Source organism: Ambystoma mexicanum, chromosome 4p (genome assembly GCF_040938575.1).
Source record: "Ambystoma mexicanum isolate Mex_15411 chromosome 4p, UKY_AmexF1_1, whole genome shotgun sequence".
NCBI classification, from domain to species: Eukaryota; Metazoa; Chordata; class Amphibia; order Caudata; family Ambystomatidae; genus Ambystoma; species Ambystoma mexicanum.
Genome location: NC_090927.1, coordinates 1,101,934,492 through 1,101,961,799, shown reverse-complemented (window position 1 = coordinate 1,101,961,799; position 27,308 = coordinate 1,101,934,492). Strand labels below are relative to the sequence as shown.

Here is a 27,308-nt window from a genome sequence, read left to right as displayed (position 1 = left end):
CATTGTGTGCATAAGTTCATCAAACTCAGCGTTACTGTGCTGAGGGTGCTCCAATGGCGGCTGTGATGTACTGGGACCGCAGAGAGACACACAGTGAGTCTGCTCTGTGTGTCAGAAACTTCAAGAGCTAACCTGTACGGCTGCTCGTAATGCGAGTCAGAGGTCCGTTGACAAGGCAACCCATATACAGTCCTTCTCGTTGCTGGACAACCAGAGACGTGGGACGTATCAGGCAATGGGCGGGTCTTTGCGGATTGAGCAAAAGGAATGCCTCCAATCAACCGTGGGATGTAGATTCAATCCATGCAGACATTAGATGCAGATCCTTTAAAAATTGCTGTGTTATTCTGCAAATGGTGATTTGAAGTTAGGAAACGCACTGTGTTCCTGGGTTGAGTTGCTTTGCGCTGCTGAAAACCGGTGCGCATGCGCATTACACAAAGAAATGGAATAGATGCTGGCACTGACAGCTGGAATATGGAGAAATGCCAGGAAAAATGGCACGTTTCAATGAGCATGGCCTAGCATGGCGCAGAGGGCGCAATGAGCGGGTACCAAGGAGTGTGTCACTTTCAACTCCTATGGACGCCTGGGTTGAGAGCACAGCTGGGTGTGCATGTGTTAGGAGGGAAGAAACTTGGCAGGAACGTGACTCGTAGGGCTGGCTGAAGACCACTGAAGTTCTGGTCCAAAATGCTAAATGGCGAAGCATCCAGCATGATAGCTCAAAACGGAGTTGGAAAGTCCACCAGGTGGTCCAGGGACTCTTTCGAAGACTTCCAAAGACTCCACTCTGCAGGATTGTGAGAAGGCGTCAAGAATGGTTGGGCCCACCAGTCAAAATGGTTAAAGCACCAGCAAGGGTGTTCTGAGATCAGTAGCCAGACAGGCCTCCACCGGGACTGCAAAAGAAATGGTGGCCAGGCCTCTTCAGGATTCAATTTCAGGTCTTCCATTGTCTGCACAGCTACACAGGATACTTGGCTTCTCTTCTGATCTGCTGGAATGACTGCAGGACTCCTCTTCTTATCCCTAAATCAGGTGCCTGATCAGACTCAGTCCTCCATAGGAAAGATCTGCCCCGCACATGCACACCAGCAGTGGTTCAATCGGGGACCACTGTGGTACTGACTCATGCACGCACACCCAGACATACTGGCACCAGTATGTGGATTGAGACCAGAAAGTCCAGCCCACTTCCCGGGTCCCAACACACATGGCATGCAATAGCCCTCGAAAAGCACTGCTTTCCCGGGCAAATGCATGCCCATAAAACGTAATTCCTGACCTGAGAAGGCAGGATGAAGGCCAAAGAACAAAATGGCCAAAGATCAAGCGAAAAATCTTGTGGCACGGCCCTCTTAGGACTCTAACCACAGTTAGAATCCAAACGCAGCAAACTTGAGAGAGCTAACTAAAAATATAGCAACAATGGTAAAACTGTAACTGTTACTACCAGCTTGTCTTTAAGCACATTTAAAAGTAACCAGAAATCCTTTAAGTGTGAGTCTACGGTGTTACAAAAACATCCACATTGCACTGATGCAATCCCCATTCCCCTATCCCCATTGAAAGATGCTTTGTGCAACATGAAAATGTTACCCAAACAGATAATATGTAAAAAGACAAAAGGGAAACATAGTTTCCCAGTACTGACAGTCTGAAAGACTAGTCAGTTTCCCCATGACAAATGAGCAAAAGGCTAGTGGAGTGAAACTGAAGGCTCCACATCACTGTACCAAGTCAGGACAAAGTGCAAAAATAAAAGATAAAAAATGGTTTGGGGGTCCATAGAATATAGAGCAAAAAGTTGCCTAAAGGAGAAGCTATCCTGACAACTGCGTCCAAGGTGAGTGTAATAGGAGAGTAGGGCGGCCCGCTGTGGATCTGTGGGTGCATTCTAAGCTATATTGCAGGCCTGGCACTCAGAAAGGGGGCCGGACATAGTGTGATTCTGATAATATATTGCTTGAGAGTGCTCTCACTTTACATCTCATGGTTCCTCTGCTGGGTGCTGGATGTGTCACATGGATGAACCAGAGAAGACAAAGGCACCTTGTTGCTTGTATAGCCCTTTTTCAGAGGAAAGCCACCTCACATTACTGAGGGAGGGACATTTTCGTCCAACGGAAGGAAGGAAGGAAGGATAGCTCAGGAGCAACGCGTTTGTCTTGGAAGCAAGACAACGCGGCGCATGACAGGTTTGAATCCCGATCTAGCGCTTAGAAACCACTTGCTGGTATTAAGCGCATTATAAATGAACAATGAAATAAATAAATGGAAGCGCCATTTAATCCAACAAGCAACACTGAAGGGCCCCTCAGCCCCGGATAGCCACGGAGGGATGACCAGGGAAAGACTTTCAGGTTAGGGCGGCTTTCGGTAAGATGGTTTCCTGCTGAGGGCACACCCCAAAGATACTACTCACTCCCTCATAGGGCCCCATTGGGAGACCTCTCTGGATTACTGGGGCGTGCTGGAGACTATGCTCCCCTTAGGCAGATACATATTATGAGTCTTGTTGAATATTACCAGTAGTTTATCAAAAAATGTGCGTTTGAACCAGTTACTGTGACGATTGATAAAAAAGGGTCAAGACAATTGTGAGCGCGAGCATTGGCAAGGGTGAAAGCATTCACACACACAGCTCCCGCGGCTTGCCGTGCTTAATGCCAGTCAAGGGGGTTGGAAGCATTTTCCTATAAAACAAGAGTCTTAAGCATGGAAAGTACATTTTGAAAATATATTGCATATCTCTTGGAGGAGGGTCAATGGTCAGGATGTAATTAATCCTTGATGTGTTTGTCCTGCTCTGATAGGGAATCATAACAACATGTTCCAGGATACAGTGGGGCTTTCTCCCTTTTGATCTATACAGTTAACTTATATTATTATGTTCTTAGTAACCCTCACACCAGTTTTCAGGGTACACTAGGCGTCCCCCCTCTTTAACCCAAGGTTCAATTGCACTGGTGGCAATTTGGGAACCATCATCCAAGGATCCTGGGTGCATTGGGTGCATTAGGTTTACTCCCTGTGGGTCACATTGTTCAGTAGCCCTGTTGGAGATTTGCAAACCTTCACTTTTGTTCTTCATAGTAGTCAATTGCACTGTTGTAGGCTTAGAAATAATTGCAATGCCAGGTTCCAGAATGCAATGGTTTGTTCTCTCTTTTGTTCCCAGAATGTACTGGTACAGTTGTACATGAGAGAATCTTTGCTTCAGGTTTCAGGGTGCAATGTGTTTCCTTACTTTTATGTCAATGCTCAATTGTAATCGTTAATGTTTGGGAACCTGTACTTCAAGTTGCACTGGGTTTTCTCTCTTCTGAACCCAATGTGCAATCGCCCTTTCATATGCTTGGGAACCTTCACTGCATGTTCCAAAATGACAAGCTGTGTCTGTCCTCACATGCCATCTCCGTCCTATTTTTACGCCATTTCAGTAGTTACAGTTTAAAGGAGGCATTCAAACACCACCTTATAGCCAAAACTAAAAGTTATACGGTCACATGACCCGAGGAAAAGCACTCTTAGATTTGGCCAGCCATTCTCTAAAGTAAAATTGTAACATGTACAGTAATACTTTAGTCAAATGCTACACTGTAATGGACTGATAATAAACAGCTGCTGACTTCTTTTATTAAGTGGGAATAATGGGAACATATTGGGAACAAACGTTTATTAATTAGCTGCTTAGAGCCCTAATGTTGATAATTATTATTGTATTTTCAATGCCCCATACAATAATCATTTACATAAGTAGCCACCCTACAATTACAAAGGTGTTAATTTTCATGGCTGGAATAATATTGCAATTCTCATAGAATACTTCTAGCAAAGAGGGGCCAGACTAGTTTGCCTGTCTCTCACATAATTTGATATCTCAATGGAGCCCTTATCAGTAGCAATTAGAAAACTAGAAAAGAACATTCATAACATACCAAGTAAATCCACAGAAACGGCACATGCAGACAACGTGAAAGTACTGCTATGACTCAGATCAAACACTTGGCGAGAGCTTGGATACAATGCATTTGGCAATATGTCAAGAAGGTAAAAAAAAAACACAAAGCCGTTTCAAATACCCAAACTCCATTTAAAGGGCACTTTGACATTTAGGATTTGAGAACATGCAATTAGGTTATCAATATGCATTTTAGAAACTGACTTCAGAGACAATGGGCCTGATTACAAGTATGGCGGTAACCTTGCCGGTAGAACCGGCAGGCTGTTGCCAAACTCGCAAATTTTTCCGGCGCCTGGCAATGGGGAAATACAGGGCTATTACAGCCCTGGCGGACCCTGTATTTCACCATTGCCAATATTTTGGGAATGGGGATGATGGTAGTACCGGCACCATTCAGAATGGTGCCGGTGCTACCGTCAGGGTCTGCTCGCGAGTGCCGGTACACCCGCCAGGTCAGACCTGGCAGGCGGGAAGGCACCCGCGAGCAGTACTCGTAGTTTGCAATGGTACCGGCAAGCTTACCAGTACCATTGTTACCGGATGGGCAAACTTGTAATGAGGCCCATTCTGTGAACATGTAAAATGTATCATCGGCAGAAAAATTAACACAATTTTTAAAAAAGCGTCCAATCTAAACAGAATTGGTCTTTTAACGCAGGTTATAGACCCTATCTTATCAAGATTAGACTACTGCAATGCCCTCTATGTTGGCACTAAGAGCCACAATATCAAAAAACTGCATGTGATTCTAAATAGCGCCTTAAAACCATCCTTGAACATCCCCAAAAATACTCACATCACTATGATGAGACGGAACACCCACTGGCTACCTGTCCAAGATCAAATTCTATTCAAAACCCTCGCTTTGACACACAAATGCCTATCTAATTCAGCCCCCGAGTATTTAGCCAAGATATTTACCATTAACCGATCCAACAGAACCACGCGCTCATCAAACTCTCACCTACTCTCCATCCCCAGATTTAAGTTACAGAAAACCGGGGGCAGCAGCTTCCCAGTGGTAGCCGCCAAATGCTGGAACTCCTTGCCAGCCTCATTAAGGTTGGGATCCGGATTCTGGACCTTGTGCAAAAATGTGAAAACCTGGCTATTCACACAAGATCTCCTAAAGTAAGCCTCTCTCACAGCTACCCCAACTATAATAAAAACCTGAATGAAAGAAGGAAGAGGTGCTGAGAGCGCATGGGGCTATAGAAGGAAATAAGAGAAGCGATATAGGAAGGGGAAACACCATGAAGGCATTTGTAAACTATGCAAAGGAAATTAAATAGCAGGAGATTTTCAAAGGAATGAAGAGAGGAAGATTGAAGCTAAAATGAGATAGACGCATGATGGAAACAGAAAACATCAGATGAATAGAGGAATTAAAGACAGAGCGAGAAGTGGTAAAATGGGAGGCTGGAAGGCCGAGAAGAAGGGAAGAACAGTAATCCAGTATAGAGAAAACGAGAGAAAAGAAAAGTTTAATAGCATCGGGGAGGATAACAAAAGCACTAGTATGGGGGATGTTATTTAGATGATAGCAAAAGATGCAGGTAGTAGGAGAGATGTGGGTAGAGAAGGACAGAGAAGGATTGAAAAGTGACCCTGAGTAGTATTGTAGAACAGGGACAAAAGAAGGTGGGAATGAGATGTCGGTAGGGTAAGCAGAGGGGTAGAGAGTTGAAGCAGAAAAGAAGAGAAGTTCCGTTTTGACTGGATTTAGGGGCAAGAAGTGGGAGTGCATCCAGTATTTGATAGCAGACAAGCACGCTGAGACACTAGCCTGGAGAGTATAAGAAGAGAAACAGAAGAACAATTGAGTGTCGTCAAGGTAAAAATGGGAACCGAGATTAAAGGAGGATATGAGCTTGGAGAGAGGGCTGGTATAGAAAATAAGAGGGGACGAAGGACAGAACCCAGAGGAATACCAAATTGAAAGGGACGAGAGTCAGAGGTAGAGCCTGCCGAAGAGACCCAAAAAGAACGATTAGAGAGGTAAGAGTAAAACCAAGAAAGGGCAGTGCCAGAAAGGCCAAGAGAGGCAAGAGTGGACAGGAGAGTGGGGTTATTGACGGCAGTGAAGGCCACTGAGTGGCCAAGAAGGCTACGAATAGAAGAATGTTTACTGTGCCGAGCATAGTGTAGAAAGTTGGTGACGTGAAGCTGAGCAGTTTCGTGGGAGTGGGCAGGACGGAAACCAGATTGTAAAAGGGGGAATAAGAAATGGAGCTGTAGGTAGGAAGAAACCTGGACATAGACTATTTGATTTTTTAAGGTTTCGAAAGAAAGGGACAAAGAGAGATCGGCCGATAGTACAAGATGAGAGATCAAGAGAGGGATTTTAAAGGATAGGGATAATAGTGGCGTCTTTAAAACACATGGGAAAAGTGGCTGAAGAAAGAGGATTGACGATGGCAGCAAAGCACAGTTATGCAACACAGGCCATTACATTCTCATTCTTGAGCAGTTTGTTACAAATCTTCAGTTATATGTATCTCAATTTTCAAGTCTAGGTCCTTACTTTGTGAATGTATTTTTAATACACTAATACGATTTCTTTTAGGCAAGCCAATGCGCTGATAATAGAATTTGAGTTTAAGTAAAGAAAGAAGAACAATAAACTGCTGATGTTTCTTATTAATTTCCTTTAAAATATCCGACCAAATACAAAATGAATGATAATCAAAAAAGGTCAATGCATATCTAAGTGAAAATTGAAATACAAATACAATATATTTGATACTTGTTGGGTTTATATAGAATCTCTTCCTATACCCAACACCTGTAGCCAGACGCTGAATTAGGTAATTTCGAGTCAAAATACATAAATGACATTTCTTTTGGTCATCAAGCTTACTTTATACATTTTCATGAAGAGAATTCAAGATATATATATATATATTCAACGAAAAAACTTTGTTAAAGGAACTGTATGGTTAAGTTGTACTAATAAAAACCTATGAAATTCAATGAAAAAACTTTGTTAAGGGGACGTTATGGTTAAGTTGCACTAATAAAAACCTATGAAATTCAATGGAAAAATGTTGTTACAGGGACGTTATGGTTACAGATAAAACTGAAAAACCTCTGAAATTCGCCAGTTATGGTAAGCTAAGCAACCATAACTCGCGCCACCACCGTGCACTGCTAAGACTAACACCCAGGACATCAAAGATGACATCACAAATGTCATTGATGACATCACTTTTTAAAATTCCTTACCTTGCTCTAAAGTCAATGAAATGTTGTTTTGTTGCTTTGCTATGTCGGGGAATATCCCCACAATTGTTTATGTATTTATACAGTGGCTTCATAAAGCACACATATCAACCGATGGGGCATCACGGTGCTATCTTAAGGATGAGTCAGTAGGTGCTGCCGTATCAATTGCTGCATTAGATGTATCATGTTTGGCTGCTTTGGACCTTACTGTAGCTAAACAGTGCTCCCATTACGGCCATTGCCTGAACAGGAAGGTTTTCAATTGTTCCTAAACTGTAAGAGATGTTGTCTTTGAAAAAGTTCAGATGGGAGCTTGTTCTTGTGGTGGCTGCGGGCTAGGAAAATGATCTTCCAACAATTCTTGTATAGTTGATTTTCGGAATGGCCATTATACAACCCTTCTGCGATCACAAAGTGCTGTTCTGTTGGTAAATATTTAACCGCCTGCTAAGTATGTTAATCTGGTGAGCATGAAGAAATATTTGTGCTAGGCACATGGATTTGAGTAGAGTCCTCAATTTATTTAGCAACCAGTGAAGCGATCAGACTCCCTGGGATACATAATCAGGTGTCCTGATCTTGAGTCCCAACCTTGCGGCTGTGTACTCGGCTCTTTGCAGGAGGCTAAGTTGTTTTGATGGAAATACAAGACAGATTGAATTGCTGACATCTAGTCTGTACGAAATGAATGCATTTATAAGAGTCACCTGAAATAGGAAGAAACCTAAGGTTATTTTTTTAATCTCGAAAATTGGTAGAAAAAAGGTTTTACCACTGGTGCAATGTGGTCTTTTAAAGTCAACTCGGAGTTCAACAGTATTCCAAGGTCTCTGATTGCTGATTCAGGACATCCATTGAAAGCTCATGGCCAGTAAGTTGCATTCTATAAGTTGGCTGAAGCATCAATTGTTAACACCTCAGTTTTTGGAGGGGGTGGGGGGGTCATTTGGAAGGAGTTTGCACCCATCCATGACCTTATTTACATTAAGCATTTTTTAAGACTATTGGAAGAAAAGGTGCGCTGTCCTGAAATATGTTTTGAAAATTATATCTTTATTGCATTTTAATTGCACAAAAGCAAACCCCCATTCATGCAACACAGCTTACTGTGGCCAAACAGAATGCAGATCAACCCAACATGTAACAACCCCAACACCCGGCCTCCACAGCCACCCTCTCCATCTGATCTCCCTCTGTCATACTACATTGCGTCGCAACAGTATAAGCCAGCCCACCCAGCTTCCATCCAGAGTCTCACGCGTCTCCACCTGCCCCTCTATGTCTTCGCTCATCTCTGCGATTCTCCATCTTCCTGTGCCATGGGGCTTTATCATCCCAGGGATAGAATAGGGACGTGGTGTCAGCATTTTCCAGGCCGTGAACACTTCCTCACCTCCCCCTTGCCCCTACGTTTGAGCCCTACCGTCGCCCCTGCCAATGCCCATCTTTTAAGATCCAATGCCCACTTATCAAACCCAGAGCCGTCACTTTGCAAAAAGGAGACCATGCCAATGCAAGTCTCCTTTTTGCAAAGTCCAGCAGTAGGTCTATAAACTTCACTCCATGTTTCCCATCCTTTGTCCCATGTCTAGGGTACATTCCCAGCAGGCGGACCTGAGCAGTATATTAAATCTTTCAGCACTACTGTGCATTCCCAGAACATGTACATCAGCTCCGCAGTGTCCTTTGAGCACCTATAGCAACTAGAAAGCTGTCCTGAAAGCTTTGCTCAAATGTGGGTGTCATCTGCATAGTTTATAAAAAGAGCAAACCTTTGTCATGGATGATATGATATACAAGTTAAAGAGAAGGGGAGACAGGGAAGATCCCAGAGGTACTCTGTAGGAAATCAACTGTGACTTGGAGACATAACATCGTAGCTGAACAACTCGGTGTCCATCCCCACAGTTATGTGATGCCTTATATGGCTATTGTTGAATTTTATAACAAGTGGAAGTGTGTCTCTCGTTTTGAAAAACCTAGTAGAAACTACTACTCCTTAATTGTCAGATTCCAAAAACACATTCAGCCTAATTTGTATTAAATCTGCAAATTACAAAAGGGGGAACCCCAGTGTTCGCGTGTACGTGCTGAGCGATCCCCTGCATGCAATTTGGAAGATCTGCGAGGTGGAGTGGACGAGGAAAGAGTGGAAGCAAGGTGAACATTTCCTCTCCACTTCGTGGAAAAGTAAACACTGCCTGCCAATACGCTTTGCAGGTGGCGATTACAAATGGTTTTCTATGGAATCCGTCTGCTCATTAACAGATGCTAATGTGAGGTGGATTCCATAGGAATCCATTTGTGTCACGCCTGCATGTAAATTTCATGCAGGCGTAAAACTAAAAACAGGGACAAGACAGCGGAGGAATGCAGTGCAGAACGTTATCTCCGCTCCGTGCCCCGCCTACATCTTGTCACTGCTCAAAAACGGGGTGGAGAGGAGAGGCAAATCAAGAAATAAAAAGCACTACATTGTTGCCTTTATGCCTTGATTTACCGCTCTCCCCCATTTACAAAGACGGGGAATGCCACAGATTGTTCATAGGCCTGTGACAGGCAGGCAAATGCAATGGGTGAGTCAAAGTAGAGAAGAAACATACATATGTGTGTGAGTCATTTCATCAGCATTGAATTTGAAATGCTAGAGTTACGCGTGATCAAGACCTGACAAACGGGGTCGGAAGGTTTCACATCTGGATGGCAACATATGTGTGTTCGAGCTCCAAAGATCTGAAGCTTGCAGAAATGTGTCTTCCCTTTGTCCTTTGCACGTCCTGATATAGACTCGGAGCTCCCGGAGTCGTCTGAGAACAGGATACTGCACTGCCCTCCTACCTACATCTATTTATCGCCTGCCATTGTATGCTGGACTATCGTAATCCCTTTTTGTAATGTTCCCATTGTCTCGCCAACTTTATTCTGTGTACACCTCTAGGATGCCCACGTGGCGCAGCCGGCACCATAAAAAGCCTGCTCTAATCAATGCATCAATACATAACTCAACACGTTACAGTAAATTCCATGTGCTAAACTATGTTTGTATCTTCTCTTACAGGGGATTGTGGGAGCTTTATCGTCCTTTCATCGCTGGTTGCAGCCTTAAGTGGACTCCTCGCCGGCTATGAACTGGGGATCATTTCTGGAGCATTGCTCCAACTCCATGGTTTACTGACACTTACTTGCCAAGAGCAGGAGGTCATTGTAGGCGCTCTGCTGATTGGTGCACTCTTTGCAGCTCTAACCGGGGGATTCCTGATAGACCATTACGGTAGGAGAATTACCATCATAATGACGGCCTGCTTGCTGGTTTTGGCGAATCTCTTCTTGGTATGCATTGCATCATATGGAGTGCTCATTGTTGGACGCATCGTCATTGGGATTTCAATAGCTCTATCATCAATTGCAACATGTGTTTATCTGGCTGAGATCGCCCCACAGCACAAGCGAGGACTACTTGTGTCATTAAACGAACTCATGATTGTAGTCGGGATTCTCCTTGCTTATGTCGCAAACTATATTTTTTCAACCCTTTCCCATGGATGGCAGTACATGTTTGGCATCATAGTTCCGGTCGCAGCAGCGCAAGCCATTGCTGTGTACTTCCTTCCTCCAAGCCCCAGGTTTCTGATCAGGAAAGGCCTTGACGAAGATGCAAGCAATGTCCTTAAAAAGCTTCGGGCAACCTCAAACATAACCGAAGAACTCACAGCTATAAAGTGCTCCATCAAAGCAGAATACCAATATACATTCCTTGACCTTTTCAGATCTAAAGACAACATGAGGTCTAGAATGCTGATAGGCCTCACATTAGTATTTTTTGTACAGGTTACAGGACAGCCTAATATCTTATTTTACGCGTCTACTGTTTTGAAGTCAGTTGGGTTTCGCAGCAATGAAGCGGCCAGCCTGGCTTCCACCGGTGTTGGAATTGTCAAAGTTGTGAGCACAATTCCAGCAACCCTTTTAGTAGACAGAGTTGGGAGCAAAACCTTTCTCTGCATCGGGTCTGCTTTCATGGCCTTATCGCTGGTCATGTTGAGCTTGGTAAGTCTTAAGATTGATGTCAATTTCGGAGACATTTGCAAAAACTACACCAATCTCAATCAGTCGATAGATGTTTCCATTTTCAATGAACCACGGCACCTTATTGCCACCAACATGTCTCTCAGGGAAGTGTTCGATGGCACGTCACTGAGGACCTCTTTATTTGCAACACCAGAAGATCCACCGATTTCTAAGCAGAATCAGTGGAACCGGACAACACCACCAGAGAACGCACACTTGGGAGTGAGTCTGACCGAACCTCCAGTGCCAACAGAGACTGGCAGTCTTCAAGCCATTCTGAAGTGGCTCTGCCTATCAAGTTTGCTTCTTTTCGTTGCATCCTTCTCAATAAGCCTTGGGCCAAGTAAGCGTTTCTTTGGTTTTCCTTACAGTGCTTTACCAGTTCTCTAAATACGACCTGCTGAAAGTCTATGCATGTGTGCCAAATAAATCATGTATGTTCAGTAGTTCATGTCATCATCCTGAATAGTGTTTCTAATGTGAATTACACAGAAAACACACCAAGGCAGTCTACGGATGCATATACAAATGGGTTAATGTATTTCTGGATCCAATTAGCAAGGAAGGAGCATCGTACGGAGTTATATTTCTCTTTAAGATATACTGGTTAATTGATTATTGCAAAATGAAAAGGGGAGGTTGCTTGTTTTAGATGCAATATCACTTGCAAACAATGCTTGAATGCAATGTTCTTGAGGGCGTCCATGATAAGGCAACACATAACTGAAAACATAAAGCCATGAAAGAACAGAGGGACACGGCAATGTACTCTACTCATTCAGATAAAACATCTTTATACATTAGTAAAACATGGTTACCTGAAAAATAGTAGACATCTCGTGTGGGTGCTACTTTCTTTCTGCTTTTGGTTTCTTTCTTTCTTTTGAAAACTGTGTTCCTCATATTTTGTTGTTATATGTCGGTTGTGATTTTATTGTGAAGATTTGAAAACTTAAGAAATAAAGGTTATAAAAAAAAGAAAAATAGTAGACATCCACTTTGGGAGCAGAAGAGTTTGAATAAGGTGAGATATGTCACAGAAGTGTTACGAAAGAGCATGTCGGATGAACAAAGGTCAACGTAATGTTAAGTACATGCAAAAGAGTTACTTTATGTTTTGGAAAATGGGTAATAAAAGATATAGAGAGCAAAATGCTCGGAAAATATTATTATATGTATTTGGGAGTCTTTGAGGCTGACTTTTTTGTGGGGCTAGGAATGAAGGACCGGCACCCGCACGGTTCATTCTGGGGGAAGGAAGTCTGTAGCAAAACGTATTTTTCCATGCGGCCATTAGTATATAGCACATATTTACCAAACATTGATATTTGCGGAGCAAGCAAAGTAAGGCACCAAACAGAAGTATTAAGGTGGAGATTACAGGTTTTTAGGATCTAATATTGAGTTTATCAGTGGCCTAAGATTAAAAAAATGGCTTTTCTTGAAAGACATTTATTTTCTTTGAAACTTGACACAGTGCACAGTGGAATAAAAAGAGGTTGAATTTAGAAACCGATCTGATATTTTTGCTTAAAGTAACAAGCAAGAATCTGCTAACTCTAGATGCATTTCTATGGAGGAATTCAAAACCAGAGTGGTTTTGAGTAAAACATTGTTTATAAAAGAGATAAACCCTTAAACAATTGTTGAGGATGTGTGTATGTTGGAGTCAATGGATCCACTGATTTCCATTGTTGCCTGTATCCGTCTTTCAAATATCCATCAAGTATCAAGATTATGTTTGAAGTAACTTTATTGCACTACCTTGCAGTGTTACCGTCAGTAGAGTCTTTTTTCTAGGTCTATGGGCCTCATTACACGGACGGCGTTATGGGTTAACGGTCACCGTTAATGTTAACCAGTGACTGTTAACCCTTACCGCCTTAATACGAGGTCCCTTTGCGGGTTGGAGACTTTAACGCCTGCTTTTTGCAGGCGTTAAAAACCAACCCGCAAAGGGACCAGGGAGCTAATTACGGTACCACAATTTGCGGTGCTGTAATTAGCACCTTCCTCATTCCCATTATGCCATATTGGGCAAAAATGGGAATGGGGAAGGGCAATGGGGGAAGGGGGAATTACCGCCCCACCAACCTTGGAATAGGGCGGTAATTCCCCTTTCCTCCAAGGCGGTGCCGGTATTTTACTGGCATGGACCAAGGTGCTAATAGCACCTTGGTCCACCGCCGTCCGTGTAATGAGGCCCTCTGTCTTCTCAACGTAGTACAAGGTAGACAAAAAAAGGCCAGCTACTTGCTTTTGTATCTCATCCTTTACCAGGCAGAAGGTAGAGTGATGCACACTATTTTTAGTGATAGCACATTGACTGCAGATTACACCAAAGGGGCAATTCACAAAGCATGTTGTGGTGCCAAAATGCTGTAAAAATAAAAAAAATGTTCTTGTATTTGGTTAAAATAAAAATGAACCTTTTACAAAGAACACATAAAAAAACAAGTCCATTCCATTAGATACACTTATTACAAAATATCAATACACAAATTAAACATAATTTCATGCATAGAACAAAAAAAGAGTTTAGCATTTTAACAATTCAAGTTTTTTCTGGAATCTAAGTACCGCTATCACAATTGATACATGATTGCCTGGAATACTAGGCAGTCCACAATCAGATGCTTTAAATTTGCAGTTTCTATATTGTTTGTGCAAAACCTGCAAAAGGCATGAGCTTTTGGTAATTAGTTACGAATGCAAATAATGTCTTTTGTTTACAATAAATGAATCTAAAGGACTTTGTTTTGATAAGTTGCATTCGGGAACCTAATTAACCAAGTTGCAGCAACTCTTCTCTGTTCCAACCCCAGATAAGTATATGAAGTGTAATTATATATCGCGACGTATGTATCCATCCAATCTTTGAGCCTCACTGCTAACTTCACCCTACTAGGATTTTGTATTAAGACTTCATTCAATAGATCTAGGGCAGATCTTTTACCTACATTTTGTAGTGTAACCGTTACCGGGATTCCAAACATTTCAGCAGCAGAAGAGAGAGTAAACCGGTAAATAAACCGGTGGATCTAGAAATGTGTGATACAAAACATTTGCTTCCATTTAACACAACCCTCAAGGCTTTAAGTGGGCCGGGGCTAGTCGCTCTGAGGCGGGCCCAGTGGGTGAGCAGGAGCTGGTTTCTACAAAAGGCAGCCTGGTGTGGATGTCGAGGGGGGTGTGGCATAATGAGCCAGCAGACGTCCCCCTGCTGTTAGGCCACACCCCCTTGATGGGCCCTGGTTCATTTTCCAGTGCCACTTAAGGCACTGATAACCCTTCAAGGACCAGAATTGAAGACGCAAAATTCATTAACAGTTGCTAACCTGCACAAAATGTGGTTTGGGCAAATTGTGGCTGAGTCATAGAAATGCAAAAACACTATTTGCAACAAGTTACAATGAAAACAGGATACCTCTGTCTCCACCCTCTTTTCAAATGCAAAATGGTTGAAACTGGAAGAGTAGCAATTCTGAGGAAATGGAAACGAAGAACACACCTACACACGAAATGACAAACCCAAGACACAACATGTATAAACAAGCATTTGCAATGCCAACAGTTTTGGCTTGTGTATAATTATTAGGCATTTGCCAGGGACTGATGTTATATGCCCAGGTACAATAACCATTTTGCAGCCGTTACCATTTATGGGCAGTTAATGACACTATGGCAATGCCTGACGAATGCATTTCCCATGCCAACACATACATGTTGGCAGTGACAATGCTTGTTTTGTTATGGGTATTCCCTCCCATTCCTCTCATGTCTACCCCACGCTGCCCACCCCACTTCACACACAATAAAACTGCACACTTTCACAAGAAAGTTGTTTAAAACACGGGTTGCCGATGGAAGAGCAAGTTTGGCAAAAACCACAGCTGACATGAGAGGGGGGCTCTGTGGGCCAGCAGGCAACATGTGTAAGTGAACATGTGTGCAGATCACATGCATGAGTCATGGAGCCCTAACACGTGCGACAAGCTCCTCAGAATTGAGCATATATGTATGGATGCGGTGGGAATGGGGGGAGAAATGAGCCATGATACGTTATACGCGCTTAATACCCAGAGGTTTCTAAGCGCGCACCCGGGGATCGAACCTATGTTGCTCCGCGTGTCGTCTTGCTTCCAAGCCGAGCACTTTGCCCCTGAGCTATTCTCCCTAAATCCCTATATTACAAGTACATATACGCACAAAGCTCCTTATTCTGCATAAATAGCTCATTTTCACTAAGTGTCATTTACCCAGGCGCTGCATTTAGCTCCTGTTTATCAACACTGTTTCAGTCCCCGAAATGTGACTCATGGCCTGCCATGTACATAAAAGTGCCATAAACATAAAAGTGCCATGTACATGGCAGGCCTTACATGGGATTATGGCACTTCTATAGTATAAAGCATTTTCTCGTAATTGTATAAATTCAGGTTGATTATCGCTGTCTGGCACAAAGCCTGCTTCACTAATGTGTTTTGACATTACATGGCTATATACTATGTCTCTAGTATAAACCCTTTCATTTACAAATGTTGAAACTCAACGATGTATACACAGGTGTTTACTTTGTTTAAGTTTTGATCTAACAAACACATGGAATGTGTGTCACTTTTCCTGTGAATGTACAATTTTTCTTTTGAATTAAAAACCAGTTGAACATATTTGTGACCACTTCCCCATCTATTTTGTTTAAACTTACCACATCTAGTGGTCTCTGTATGGTTACCAAGCGCAGCCTGTGTAGATGGTAATCCTCAACAATTTGATTTACTATAAGGTGATAGTGGTAGATCACCTCACCACCTACACGACAGCAGCTCAACCATTACTTAACTTCCTCTGAAAAAATTCCAGTTGTGCGCATTCCTGATAAGGGCCCTACTCCCACAACCTCTTTTCTAGACTGTACTAGTACTTGACACTTGAGCATAATTCAATCTAAGTGTACTCTTTTGTTATTGTTTGTATCGACTCTTGGTAGATTGACTGCAAGCATAGTTCTTTGGGATTTAAATCAAACTCACACAGCCAACAGAGATTTAAGCTCTAGAAAGGGCAGCAGGACGGTTGGCCGAGAGGGAGAAACTCATTGGCACCTGATGTGTACCGACCATGTTGCTGGAGGTGATCTGCTTGCTGTTGGAATTATATTCAGAGGAGATGCTCATGGTGGTTGGAGTCCACCCCCCCCCTCTGGTTAGTGTTGTCCCTTGTGATGATGGATGAATAGTGCCCAGTGCTGCTTCTCAGGATCCCTTGGGGTGTCTTCGCTGATCCCGAACTGCGGACAGGTAACGCATGTTGGTGTAAGGCGGAGTCAATGGCAAGAGAAAGTATGGCAAACAATCAAAGAGCCCATTGCCCGCTCAGCCGCTAATAGGGCTGCCATCTTTGAGTGGAATATTTCAAGTATAATCCAAGACAGCCTGCCCTATATTGTCATAGGATATAGTGTAACTGTTATTGTTTAATTTACTGTTACATGTTTAGGCGCATACTAAAGCATACTGATGTACATCATCGACAAATTCGGTATTTATGTCATTTAAAAAATATGTATCATGCGAATATGTACAGGTGAATGCTACATAAATCTGTACCACTATATATAAGTATAAAAAAGGATCTGTTCATGAAAATCTGTTCATTCAGATTTAGTTAACAGTTACATAATAGTTGAGGTGATTAACATTTACAAAAAAAGATTTCATGATTTCCGCCAAGGTAGCGCACCACTCTGAAAGTTCTTTCATGCTCTTTCCTTAAACACCAAGTGGAAATACATTTCTGAGACAGTTACACAGTGCAGGGGGTGACTTCCTTTGCCTGTGCTCCGTCACCAAGCGGGAGGCTAATGAGTCACACGGAGGCTAGGTGCAGCGAGGTCTTCTTCACACTCCTAAATACTCCGACCTGTTCAGTAACCTAAAGATCGGTAAAAGAGGGAGTGCTTGCAACCTCAAAAAATCTGGAGGGTGAGCCTATTGAAGTATTTGGAAGAGTACAATTTTTTGCAGGGGTGATGAAGGGACGTGGCAAACGCTTGGCTTGTTTGGAGTCAGCCCTGTCACCACACAGTTTGTTGAGTGATGCCCCTTTACTCATATTCAATCAGGAATTACTTACAGCAGAAACCACTGGACACCCACAACCACAAGCAAGTATATGGAGATTTTGAGAGACAATTTATGACAAAACAATACTATTACAGTAATTTGTTTATTTTAAACACAAAATACATTAAAATGTGTAACATAACTTAAAAGCTGTAGTAAATATATTTTAAAGCATCAATGAAGTCAAATAACATTAACATATGACGGCTGCTATTTTGGAAGTAAAAATGGCTGAAAAATTCAGCACATAATACAAATGCAAGTAAAGAGTCCCAAAGGGGTGCATGTTTAAGTGGAGATGGGTAGGAACGGATGTACAATCATATCCATTTAACTTAGTGATGGACGTTAAATGGGTGGGACACATAGCCAAACAACTCAAATCCATCCTCATATATCATCTGCATTGAAAAGCATTAGAGACCCTCATTCAAAGGCCCTATTCTGAAGCTCTTATGTTAAAGCTCTTATTTTAATGACAATAGTTTCGGCTTAAAGGTAGCACTTTCGCCAAAATTAAACATGACTTGTTCCCTGTTATATGTGACATTTGGGATGAGGGCAAATCTACAGGAGTAAACTTTCCTTTCTTAAACATGTTTCCCCTGAAAGCAGTTCACTTCCCCTAAGTATAACACCACATTCAGGTAAACATTTTAAGAATAATGTTTTTCACTTTTCAGCTTGTCTTTGCTTTCCGGGAATTGTGTTTGGTGTGTGTGTATGAGAGAAAGAGAGAAAGAGAGAGAGAGTGTGAGAGAGAGAGAGAGAGAGAGAGAGATAGAGAGAGAGAGAGAGAGAGATACCGAGATAGATAAAGAGAGACAGAGAGAGAGAGGGCCAGAGAGAGCAAGAGTGAGAGAGAGAGAGAGAGAGAGAGAGAGAGAGAGAGAGGGACAGATAGAGAGGGAAAGAGACAGAGAGAGAGAAAGAGAGAGAGCGCAAGTGGGTAGGGTGCATTTGAAAGCCTGGTAGGCTTATGCTGCAAGTGTGATTCTATGATGATCATAGGCATACAGGGCTATTGTTAATGTCAATTTCAGATTTCTACCAAGGAGGAGAAAGGTAGCTGGTCTCACTGGGCGACGCCATACCGATTCAGGAAAACCTGCCCTTCATGATAGCATTTGATGCAGCCACTAGTCTATAGAAGGTATCCATCTAGAATAGATCAACAAAGGGTTCTCCCTATAGTCCACTGAACAGATAAATGTGCAACCCTATCTCACATGCCACTTGATGTGCCCTGATTCCATTAGCAAATTGGGTAGGCTCATTTATGGCACATGCCAACAGCAACACAATCCATCTCACTCACAAGTGTGAGTGAGTGAATTCCTGGAGTGGATTCCTGCCTCCATCATTCCTATGCAGGCCTACTCCCCCTTTGAATGCCTGGTCTGTAGGCTTTCTCTCTCTCCTGGCCACTCTCTCACAATTGCTACTATCTACCGGCCACCTGGTCAGATCTCCTCCTTCATCTCCGAGTGGGCGCACCTCTCTTCCTCCCTCCTGGCCTCAACCACTCGACTCCTCCTCCTTGGAGACTTCAACATCCATCTGGATGCCTACTGTCCCGCCACAGGACTCTTTTAAGACCTTTGCGACTCTCTCTCTCTATTCTTCCCTCTGGCCGGACTCACTCTACAGGGCACACGCTCAATGTTCTGATCCACTCAGACCTCCCCCTCGATATCCCTCTCACCACTCTTCTCTCCTAAAGTGACCATTTTCTCCTCTCCTCTCATCTCTCCCTCTCTACCCCTCAGGCCAAGCCTACCCCCACACTGCTGCCCACCATCTCATTTATTCGACCCATGAAGCGTGTGTCAGTTGAGGCTTTCGCTACCTCCTTCTCTCCCCTCCTGCACCCCTGGCTGACTCATACCCTGACACAGCCCTTTCCATGCTCCATTCTGCTATCTCTGATACTCTCGATGCACTTGCCCCTGTCATGATGATCCGGATGAAGCCTAAAGCAAAGTGCAACTCCTGGTACGACTCAGATCTCATTACCCTTAAACGCAAGTGTAGGGTGGCTGAGAGGAAATGGTTGGCATCTTGTTCATCCTCTGACAAACTGGCCTGCGCCTGCTTCAAAGGCAATACCGACTTTGTGTCCTCACTAAGAAGAGAGTTCACATACAAGGCCACATCTCTGCGGCATCTAACAACTCGGCCAATTTCTTTAAAATATGCAACGAGCTGGCCAGTCCTTCCACAGTCTCTACCTCTCCTGTTCCTTCCCAGACCCTCTGCACGGCCCTGGCTTCTCACTTCATCTAAAAAACCCAGGACATCCTATCCACCCTCTTAGCGTTTCCTGCTTCTCCCTCCAATTTCCCATCCTTCTCTGGCCCCCCTGGGGCTACATCTCCCCTCTTCTTTGCCTTTTCTCTCTTCTCTCCTGACAAGGTTTCTAGACAAGTCCAATCTATGAAAGCCTCATCAAAGGTTCTTCCCTGTTCTTCCAAAACCATCAAGGACCACATTGACAACCTCGCTCCAACCAATCTTTTGCATCAGGAATCTCCCCCCCCCCCTTGAAGCACTCTCTTGTGCACCCTCTTCTCAAGAAACCCTCAGCCGACCCCTACCTTTTGGCAATCTATCACCCGATCTCTATCGCTCCTTTCCTGGACAAGCTCCTGGAAAAGCTGGCCATCTACCAGCTGAATCTTCACACTGAATCTGTTGGTTGTCTCCATGACCATCAGTCTGACTTCAGAGCAGTCAGAATCATGGAAAATGCTCTCCTGGACATCCGTGAATACCTGCACTCTAACCTTGATTCTAATATCCCCTCTGTCCTCATCCTACTTGATCTCTCCTCTCCCTTTGACACAGACAACCATGTCATCCTGCTCAACCGGCTCTGTGATAAACTGGGTATCACTGATCAGGCTCTGACCTGGCTGACTTCTTTCTTCTCTGATCGACCCTCCCAGGTCCAACTGGGGTCCTTCCTCTCCTCCATCTCTCTCTTCTCCTGAGGTGTTCCCCAGCGGTCTAACCTTTCGCCCTGGTTGTTCAACCAATACCTTGCACCTCTCGCTCACTGCATTGCTGCTCTCTGCTCGAACTTCCAGTGCTATGCGGATGACACCTAGCTCGCTTTCAGGCTCCCCTCTGTCGCCTCTTCTCCTTCTCTCATACCGGTTTGTCTGCCTGCAATCCAAGAGTGGTGCACCACCAAGATCTCTACCTGAATGCCAGCAAGACGGAGATCCTCCTCATCGGCACACCTGCACCCGTCTTTCCCTTCACTCTCTGGCAATCCTAACATGGCCCTCTTCCTGCTCCCACCTGTGAGGCTAGGAACCTCAGGGTTATCTTCAACTCCACACTCTCCTTCTCTCCTCACATCGCTGATGCCTCTAAGAAGTCAAGCTACCAACTGCACCTCCTCAGAGGTATTCTTCCTTCCCTCAAAAGCTCACTGTCTCTAGAGCTCTGGTTCTCTCTAGGCTTGACAATTGTAACAGCCTCTTTTTAAATCTGCCCGTATCTACCCTCCTTCCTCTGCAATTCATTCGGAACAGGACTGCAAGACTTGTCCTTGGCCTCAAGCCCAGGGATTGTATCTCTCCAGCACTGACATCTCTTCATTGGCTCCCTGTGGTTGCAAGGATCAAGTTCAATTGTATTGTCCACAAGGCCGTCTGGGTCCGGGGACCAAAATATCGCCAGCTTTCTTTTCAGAAGTATCTTCCTAATCGAGCTCTTTGCTCGTCCACCTCCAACTACTTGAGGGTCAGTCGCTTTTCCAAGAAACGAGGTGGGGCAGATGTCACTCTTCGGCTGGCGCCTCTCTCTGGAACAACCTCCCTGCCTCTCTGAAACTTGAGCAGGACCCTCTCCGGTTCCAGAAGCAGCTCAAGACTCCTCTTTGTTTCTGCCTTTTCTCTTCCTCTTCCCTGCTGATCTCCTGTATGATATTGCACTGGTTACCTGGCTACACTCTGAACCACGGGCCCAGGTCCTGGCCCTCTTAATTGCACACCTGCCCTGCCTCCTGGCAACCCTGTGCTTGGGGCTGTATCTGCAAGCCTACAGTCCCCCTACCTGCCCTAACACTTGCAGTTTGCACTTTACCCCTGCACTGCCCCCTGCTGGCCGCACTTCTTGTTTTCGATGTCTCGATCCTATCTCCTGCACTCGCACCTCCTCTCCTTCCCCAGGCACTTCTCCCCTTTCTTCTCCCCTGCACTTGCGCAATCTCAATGTCACTGGGGCGAGTAAGATCATTGTCTTGTCCCCCCTTGTTCACCTCCCTTGCCTCGCCGCGCCTTGAAACACTTCTGTAAAGGCGTACTATAAATACAATATATCATATCACAAATTCCTCGCACATCCATAATAACCTCTGACTGAGAGGTGGGCGTTTGCCAGACGTTGCCACCATATACCAAGGTCCTCACACCATTTGCCAGGAGTTGCCATTTTATGCCAGTTAGTGCCATAATGGTAGTGCTTAGCAAATGCCTAACCATGCCATTGCAAAAGTCAAAACTGTTGGCTTTGCCACTGCATGTTTTTCTTCTTTCTTGTTCACAGCTTTCGTGAACTCTGTGGACCAGAGAGAAGTGAGTTCTATTTCCAGCATGAACACGCATTAGCAACAGTTTGAGAAGGAAGGTCCCCAGAAAGGCGTACATCAATTGAGTTGGTAAAATAGTATACACACGCACATTGTTTTCGGTGTATTAAGTACCTTTCAGAGCCAACCTGAACTAAAGAAAACAGTGCATTAAAAGAACAAAAACAATAGCAGCCTGAATAGGAACATATCACATGCATGTGCAGAGTGCCACATTTGCAAGAGACTGGTTCTCCATGCTGCAAAGCAAGGTAATGCAGATTTTTTTCCTTTTTTGATGATTGAAATTGTTTTCATCAAGTTGACAGATTTAGTGTACAGTGATAAATGACAAAGTCCTATCTGGTCTGTCAACTTGAGCTGGGGGAAATCTCACTAGAATAAGTCAGGGTATCGCAAAAAACAAGCGATTATTTGGGAGGGTAAAAGCAGAGTGGTTGGCCAAAATAGCAAGACTCAGAGGCACTGCAAGCAAGAGAAACGATTTATATATGTGTGATAATCTGGAAGCTGCGTACCGGGTATGTCAATGTGACAGGGAAAAAGACGGCTCAATTTACTAATTTTAAAATACAAAGCAGCACCGTCTCGCGAGCATAGGTTAGGGGCAACGTGCTCGCCTTGGAAGCAAAACGACAGGGAGCAACACAGGTTCGATCCCCGGGGTCCACGCTTAGAAACCTCTGGGTATAAATGACCAATCATATCATATCACATGGTTTACTACAAAGGAGTGCCCGTTGTGTTTTAGAGATTGTTATTGAAAAACTATGAAGAGGATACCGAACTGTAAATGTGTTTGTAACATGAGGACATCCAGTAACTAAAATGACTGACAGGGCCTGTAACCACTGCAAGTTCACAGAAATGACTACTGGGGAAGGCAATACCTACCACTCATGCTAACTGCCATACTGCCCAGAAACACGCAATACGCCACAAGCAAGACAGTGGGCCTCATTACGAGGTAGGAGGTAGCCATGGTGCTACTAGCACCATGGCTACCCCCTTACCGCATACCGGGTCCGGGTTCTCGGAATGGGTACTTACCGGGTCATTCCAGCCTTGGAGGGCCCGGTAAGTCCCCATTCTGAGAACCATTCCCCATTCCCATTCGAGCCCCTATAGGGCTCAATGGGAATGGGGAAGGAGCTAATAACGGGCCCGTTATTAGCTCCCTGGTCCCTTAGCGGGACCCGCAAAGGGACCTTGTAATGCGGCAGTAAGGGGTTAACGGCAACGGCACCCTTACCGTTGCCGTTAACCCCTTACGGCCGACCTCGCAATGAGGCCCAGTCTCACGGCTGCCCCTTCCAACCCATGCCTTCGAGCACATCGATTACATAAACTTTGACCCAGAACCTCAAATATATCTTTACTTCAGCCAGACTTCACCTGCCCTATTTTGTACGACACCAGACGCTCTAGGCTCGCCTGCCACACTCACCCGCCCCCCCAGCTCCCATCTCCCCCTTATGTTTTAGGCCCTGATCCCTCAACCACAGTCCCACTGCCGCCTGTTAGCCAGACTGTACAACTGAACTGTGCACTGATAAATCTAAGGTGTCTCAGAGCTCACACCCTCGATATCCATGACCTCATTATGGACCACCGGTTGGACCTTCTTGCCACCACTGAATCTTGGCTCCACAGCACTTCTGTTCCCCTACTCTTACTGGCCATTCCACCTAACTACACAATCTTCAGAGCTGACCGCCTCAATACCCAAGGTGGTGGTGTTGCTCTGATTGCAAGATCCTCCCTGCACATCCAATTCCCACACCAGCTATGCCTGGCTATGAAACACTGCTACGTAAGCTCACTGTCAACCCCCAATCCACAGAATACCTCCCCCTCTTATACCGGCAACTGAATTTCCACAGCCACCTGGAGTCAGACATCCCCCTTCTAAGTACTCCCCACATGAAGCCAAACACCAAATTCATCCTACTGGCTGACTATAACTTGGGCATGACGACCCGGCTAACTCTAAAGCAACTGCACTTGCCCAATCACTAAGCAAACTGAGGTTCACACAGCTAGTTTCCTCCCCAACACACGCCACAGGGTGTATATTAGATTGAATACTCACCACTAATATCACCATTGTTATCTCCCCCATTATCCCTGTACCTTGGACAGACCACTTGTTAATAAAGTTTGAACTCTCTCACGCTTAACCCTTACCCATCATCGCACTCCACATTACTCCTATTCAGATCGCCCAACACACGCAAGCTCACTTTAGAGCTACTCGAACCCTCCTTCCAACCTCTGCTCTCCCCTCTACCACTAGCCACCAGATGCCCTTAAGATCTAGCCAACCTCTATCATCAGAGCCTCCTCCACACTAGGGACCAGCATGCCCCCCTCAAATCTAAAATTCCCAAACCATGTACACCTACAAACATCTGGTTCACTGAGGAGCTTATCAATCTCAGCAGAAGCAAAAGAGCCCTAGAGCATCTTGTTAGGAACTACACCCCCCTGGTTACCTGTAGAAACCTCTCCCACATAACCAGAACTTATAAAAAAGCAGTCATCACCCATAAAGCTCAGTCTTACGAATCCAGAACCTTCAATGCCATCTCTAATTCCAAGGAATTATTCTCTATCCTAAGAGAATTAGACAACCCAGCCCCAGCTATTCCCCAACCCGATCTGACAAAGTATGGTGCTCTACCATCCAAGACGACCTTGCCAACAAAAACGTCCATGATATGCATCAAAATGAAGGAGAAAAAAGCACAACTAGTGTCCAAACGCCTATCTCCGGATATTACAGTGACCACAGCCCCATCTACTCCCAACCAGCCTCCTCTCTTCACCTTTCTCCCAAGCTAATGTGCTGGAAACTATTCAATCCCTGAAGTCCTCCAAATGCAAGGCAGACACCTTCGCGGCACACATTGTCAAACTTTGTGCTACCTCACTGGTGCCCATTATCACGGAAATAATGAATGCCTCTTTTGCAGCCAATGTGGTTGTTTCTAGTATCAAAGCAGCCTGGTTCATCCCGCTCCTAAGGAAACCATCACCGTCCTGACACTGGCCACCATCTACCGCCTTATCACCACCGTCCCTTTCTTGCTTAAAATTCTGAATTGAACAGCCTACTCCCAAGTTCGAACGCCACCACCTTCTTGGAGTTAGACAATTTGGCTTCCGCCTTAAGCACGTTCCAGAGACAGTCCTACTTGATCTTAAAATCTAGCTAGATAGAATGAGAGATTCAGGTAACCTGGCCATTCTCCTACTCCTTGACCTCTCTGCAGCTTTTGACCTAGTGGACCATGACACCTTATGTCAACACCTCCGCTTGCATTTCCACTTCTCACCAGGTGCGGCCACTTGGGTTAAATCATTCCTAAGTGACTGCATCTCAAAAGTCTTCATTTAATTTAATTTATTGAATTGATAAAGCGCCTTTCGCCAAAAGCGCTATTACAAATTATTGGAAAAATTATACAATGTACATGATAATGCAAAAAACTGCTAAAGACAGAAGGAGAGGGAGAGAAACAGAAAGTCACTCAGTAGAAAAAAGGGAGAGAACATGAGCTTTCACGTTAGATTGAAAAATACTAAAAGATGAAGAAGAGCGAATAGAGAAAGGGAGAGAATTCTAGTGTGTAGGGGCTAAGAGGGAAAAAGATCAGAAACGGGAAGTAGCACAGCAGGGTTTGGGGGCATTGAGAAGAAGCAGATTCTGCAATTGGAGAGTCTGAGAGGGAGAATAGAACAAGACTATCAAAGAAAGATAAGGAGGAGCCAAGCCGTGAGGGCATTTAAAAACAATAGAAAGAAAATGGTAGAGAAGAAGTGACTCAAAGAGAAGCAGCGAAATAGACAGTTAAGAAGATGTGATAGAGGAGCAAAAAGCTAAAGAGATGCATTGGATGTGCAGCAGGTGGTCCTATCTCGGTCCCCCTAGGCGTTCCCCAAGGTTCCAGTCCATCACTCACCCTCTACAATATCTATACCAAACCTCTATTTGACCTTCTGGATTCCCTATGTATCACCAACACGAATTTTGCATATGACACACAGATCATCATCCCCATCACAGGAAACCACACTAATGACATGACAGCACCATACAAAACTGGATGGCCACTCACAACCTCTGCCTGAACGATGCCAAAACGGAGCTGCTCATCGTGGGTTTCCTCCACCATCTTAAAAACCTTGACGTGGCGTTCTCATCTTTCCCCATCATCCCTGTACTGAAACATGTCATAACCTAGATGTCTACCTAGATGCAAAACCTATTGGCCCTCATTACGACCCAGGGATTGAACCATGGTGCTAATAGCACCATGGTCCATGCCGGTAACTTACCGACTCCGCCATGGCGGAATGGGGAATTACCACCCCATTCCGAGGTTGGCGGGGCGGTAATTCCCCATGCTGCCATGGCCCTTCCCCATTCCCATTTTTGCCCCATAGGGCTCAATGGGACTGGGGAAGGCGCTAATTACGGCACCGTAAATTACAGTGCCGTAATTAGCTCCTAGGTCCCTTTGCGGGTTGGTTTTTTTAACGCCTGCTAAAAGCAGGCATTAAAGTGCCACCCGCAAAGGGACCTCGTAATCAGGCGTTAAGGGTTTAACGGCGCCGCCACCTTTTACGGCGCCGTTATTCCCTTAACGCCTGGGTTGTAATGAGGGCCATTGTCTACCTAGAGGCAGAGCTAGCCATGACCAAACACATCAATGCCCTGGCCTCCTCCATGGCCTGCACCACCAAGCTCATTGCCTTGCACAGACAATTTCTCTCTATGAATAACTACCTCACACTCGTAAGAGGCAGCATCCTCAGCAAATTGGACTACTGTAATGCACTCCTCACGGGCACTTCTATTACTAACCTGGCCAAGCTCCAACTGCTTCAAAATAAGGCATTGGGCCTTCGCCGATCTGACCACATCACTGCAACTAGGCGAGACGCCCACTGGTTACCTATCAAAGCCTGCATCGACTTTAAAACCTTGTCCATCGAATACCGGTGTATTTACAACGAAGTCCCCCTCTTTCTCAATAACCACATCTCCCAGAAAGAAAATGTGCGCACTGTGCAATCATCTGCTAACCGCATTATTTTCCCCATCTTGAATGTAAGGCTTAAAATACCAGAAGGAACGTCAGCATAAGGCTAAAAATGTCCTCTGAGTTTTGTAAATGTACTTTCAAGACTGAACGACATCAATAAAAGATACTGAGATAAGGTCACCTGGTTGTAGTGATTGGTTGACAATACATGCTGTATATATAATAATAAGAAAATGTGATATTCTGCAAAAATGCACACTTTAAAAAGT

At 44.5% G+C, this 27,308-nt stretch overlaps 1 protein-coding gene across 2 annotated transcripts in view; it reads left to right on the top strand.

Moving 5' to 3' along the window:
• The window catches only part of SLC2A12 (solute carrier family 2 member 12), a 559,942-nt gene that overhangs the window by 254,495 nt on the left and 278,139 nt on the right, over positions 1 to 27,308 (top strand). For both annotated transcript variants that reach the window (XM_069606690.1, XM_069606691.1), the window contains exon 2: positions 10,254 to 11,606. In XM_069606690.1, the coding sequence (XP_069462791.1) occupies positions 10,254 to 11,606 (1,353 nt within the window). The remainder of the gene's footprint in view (positions 1 to 10,253; positions 11,607 to 27,308) is intronic.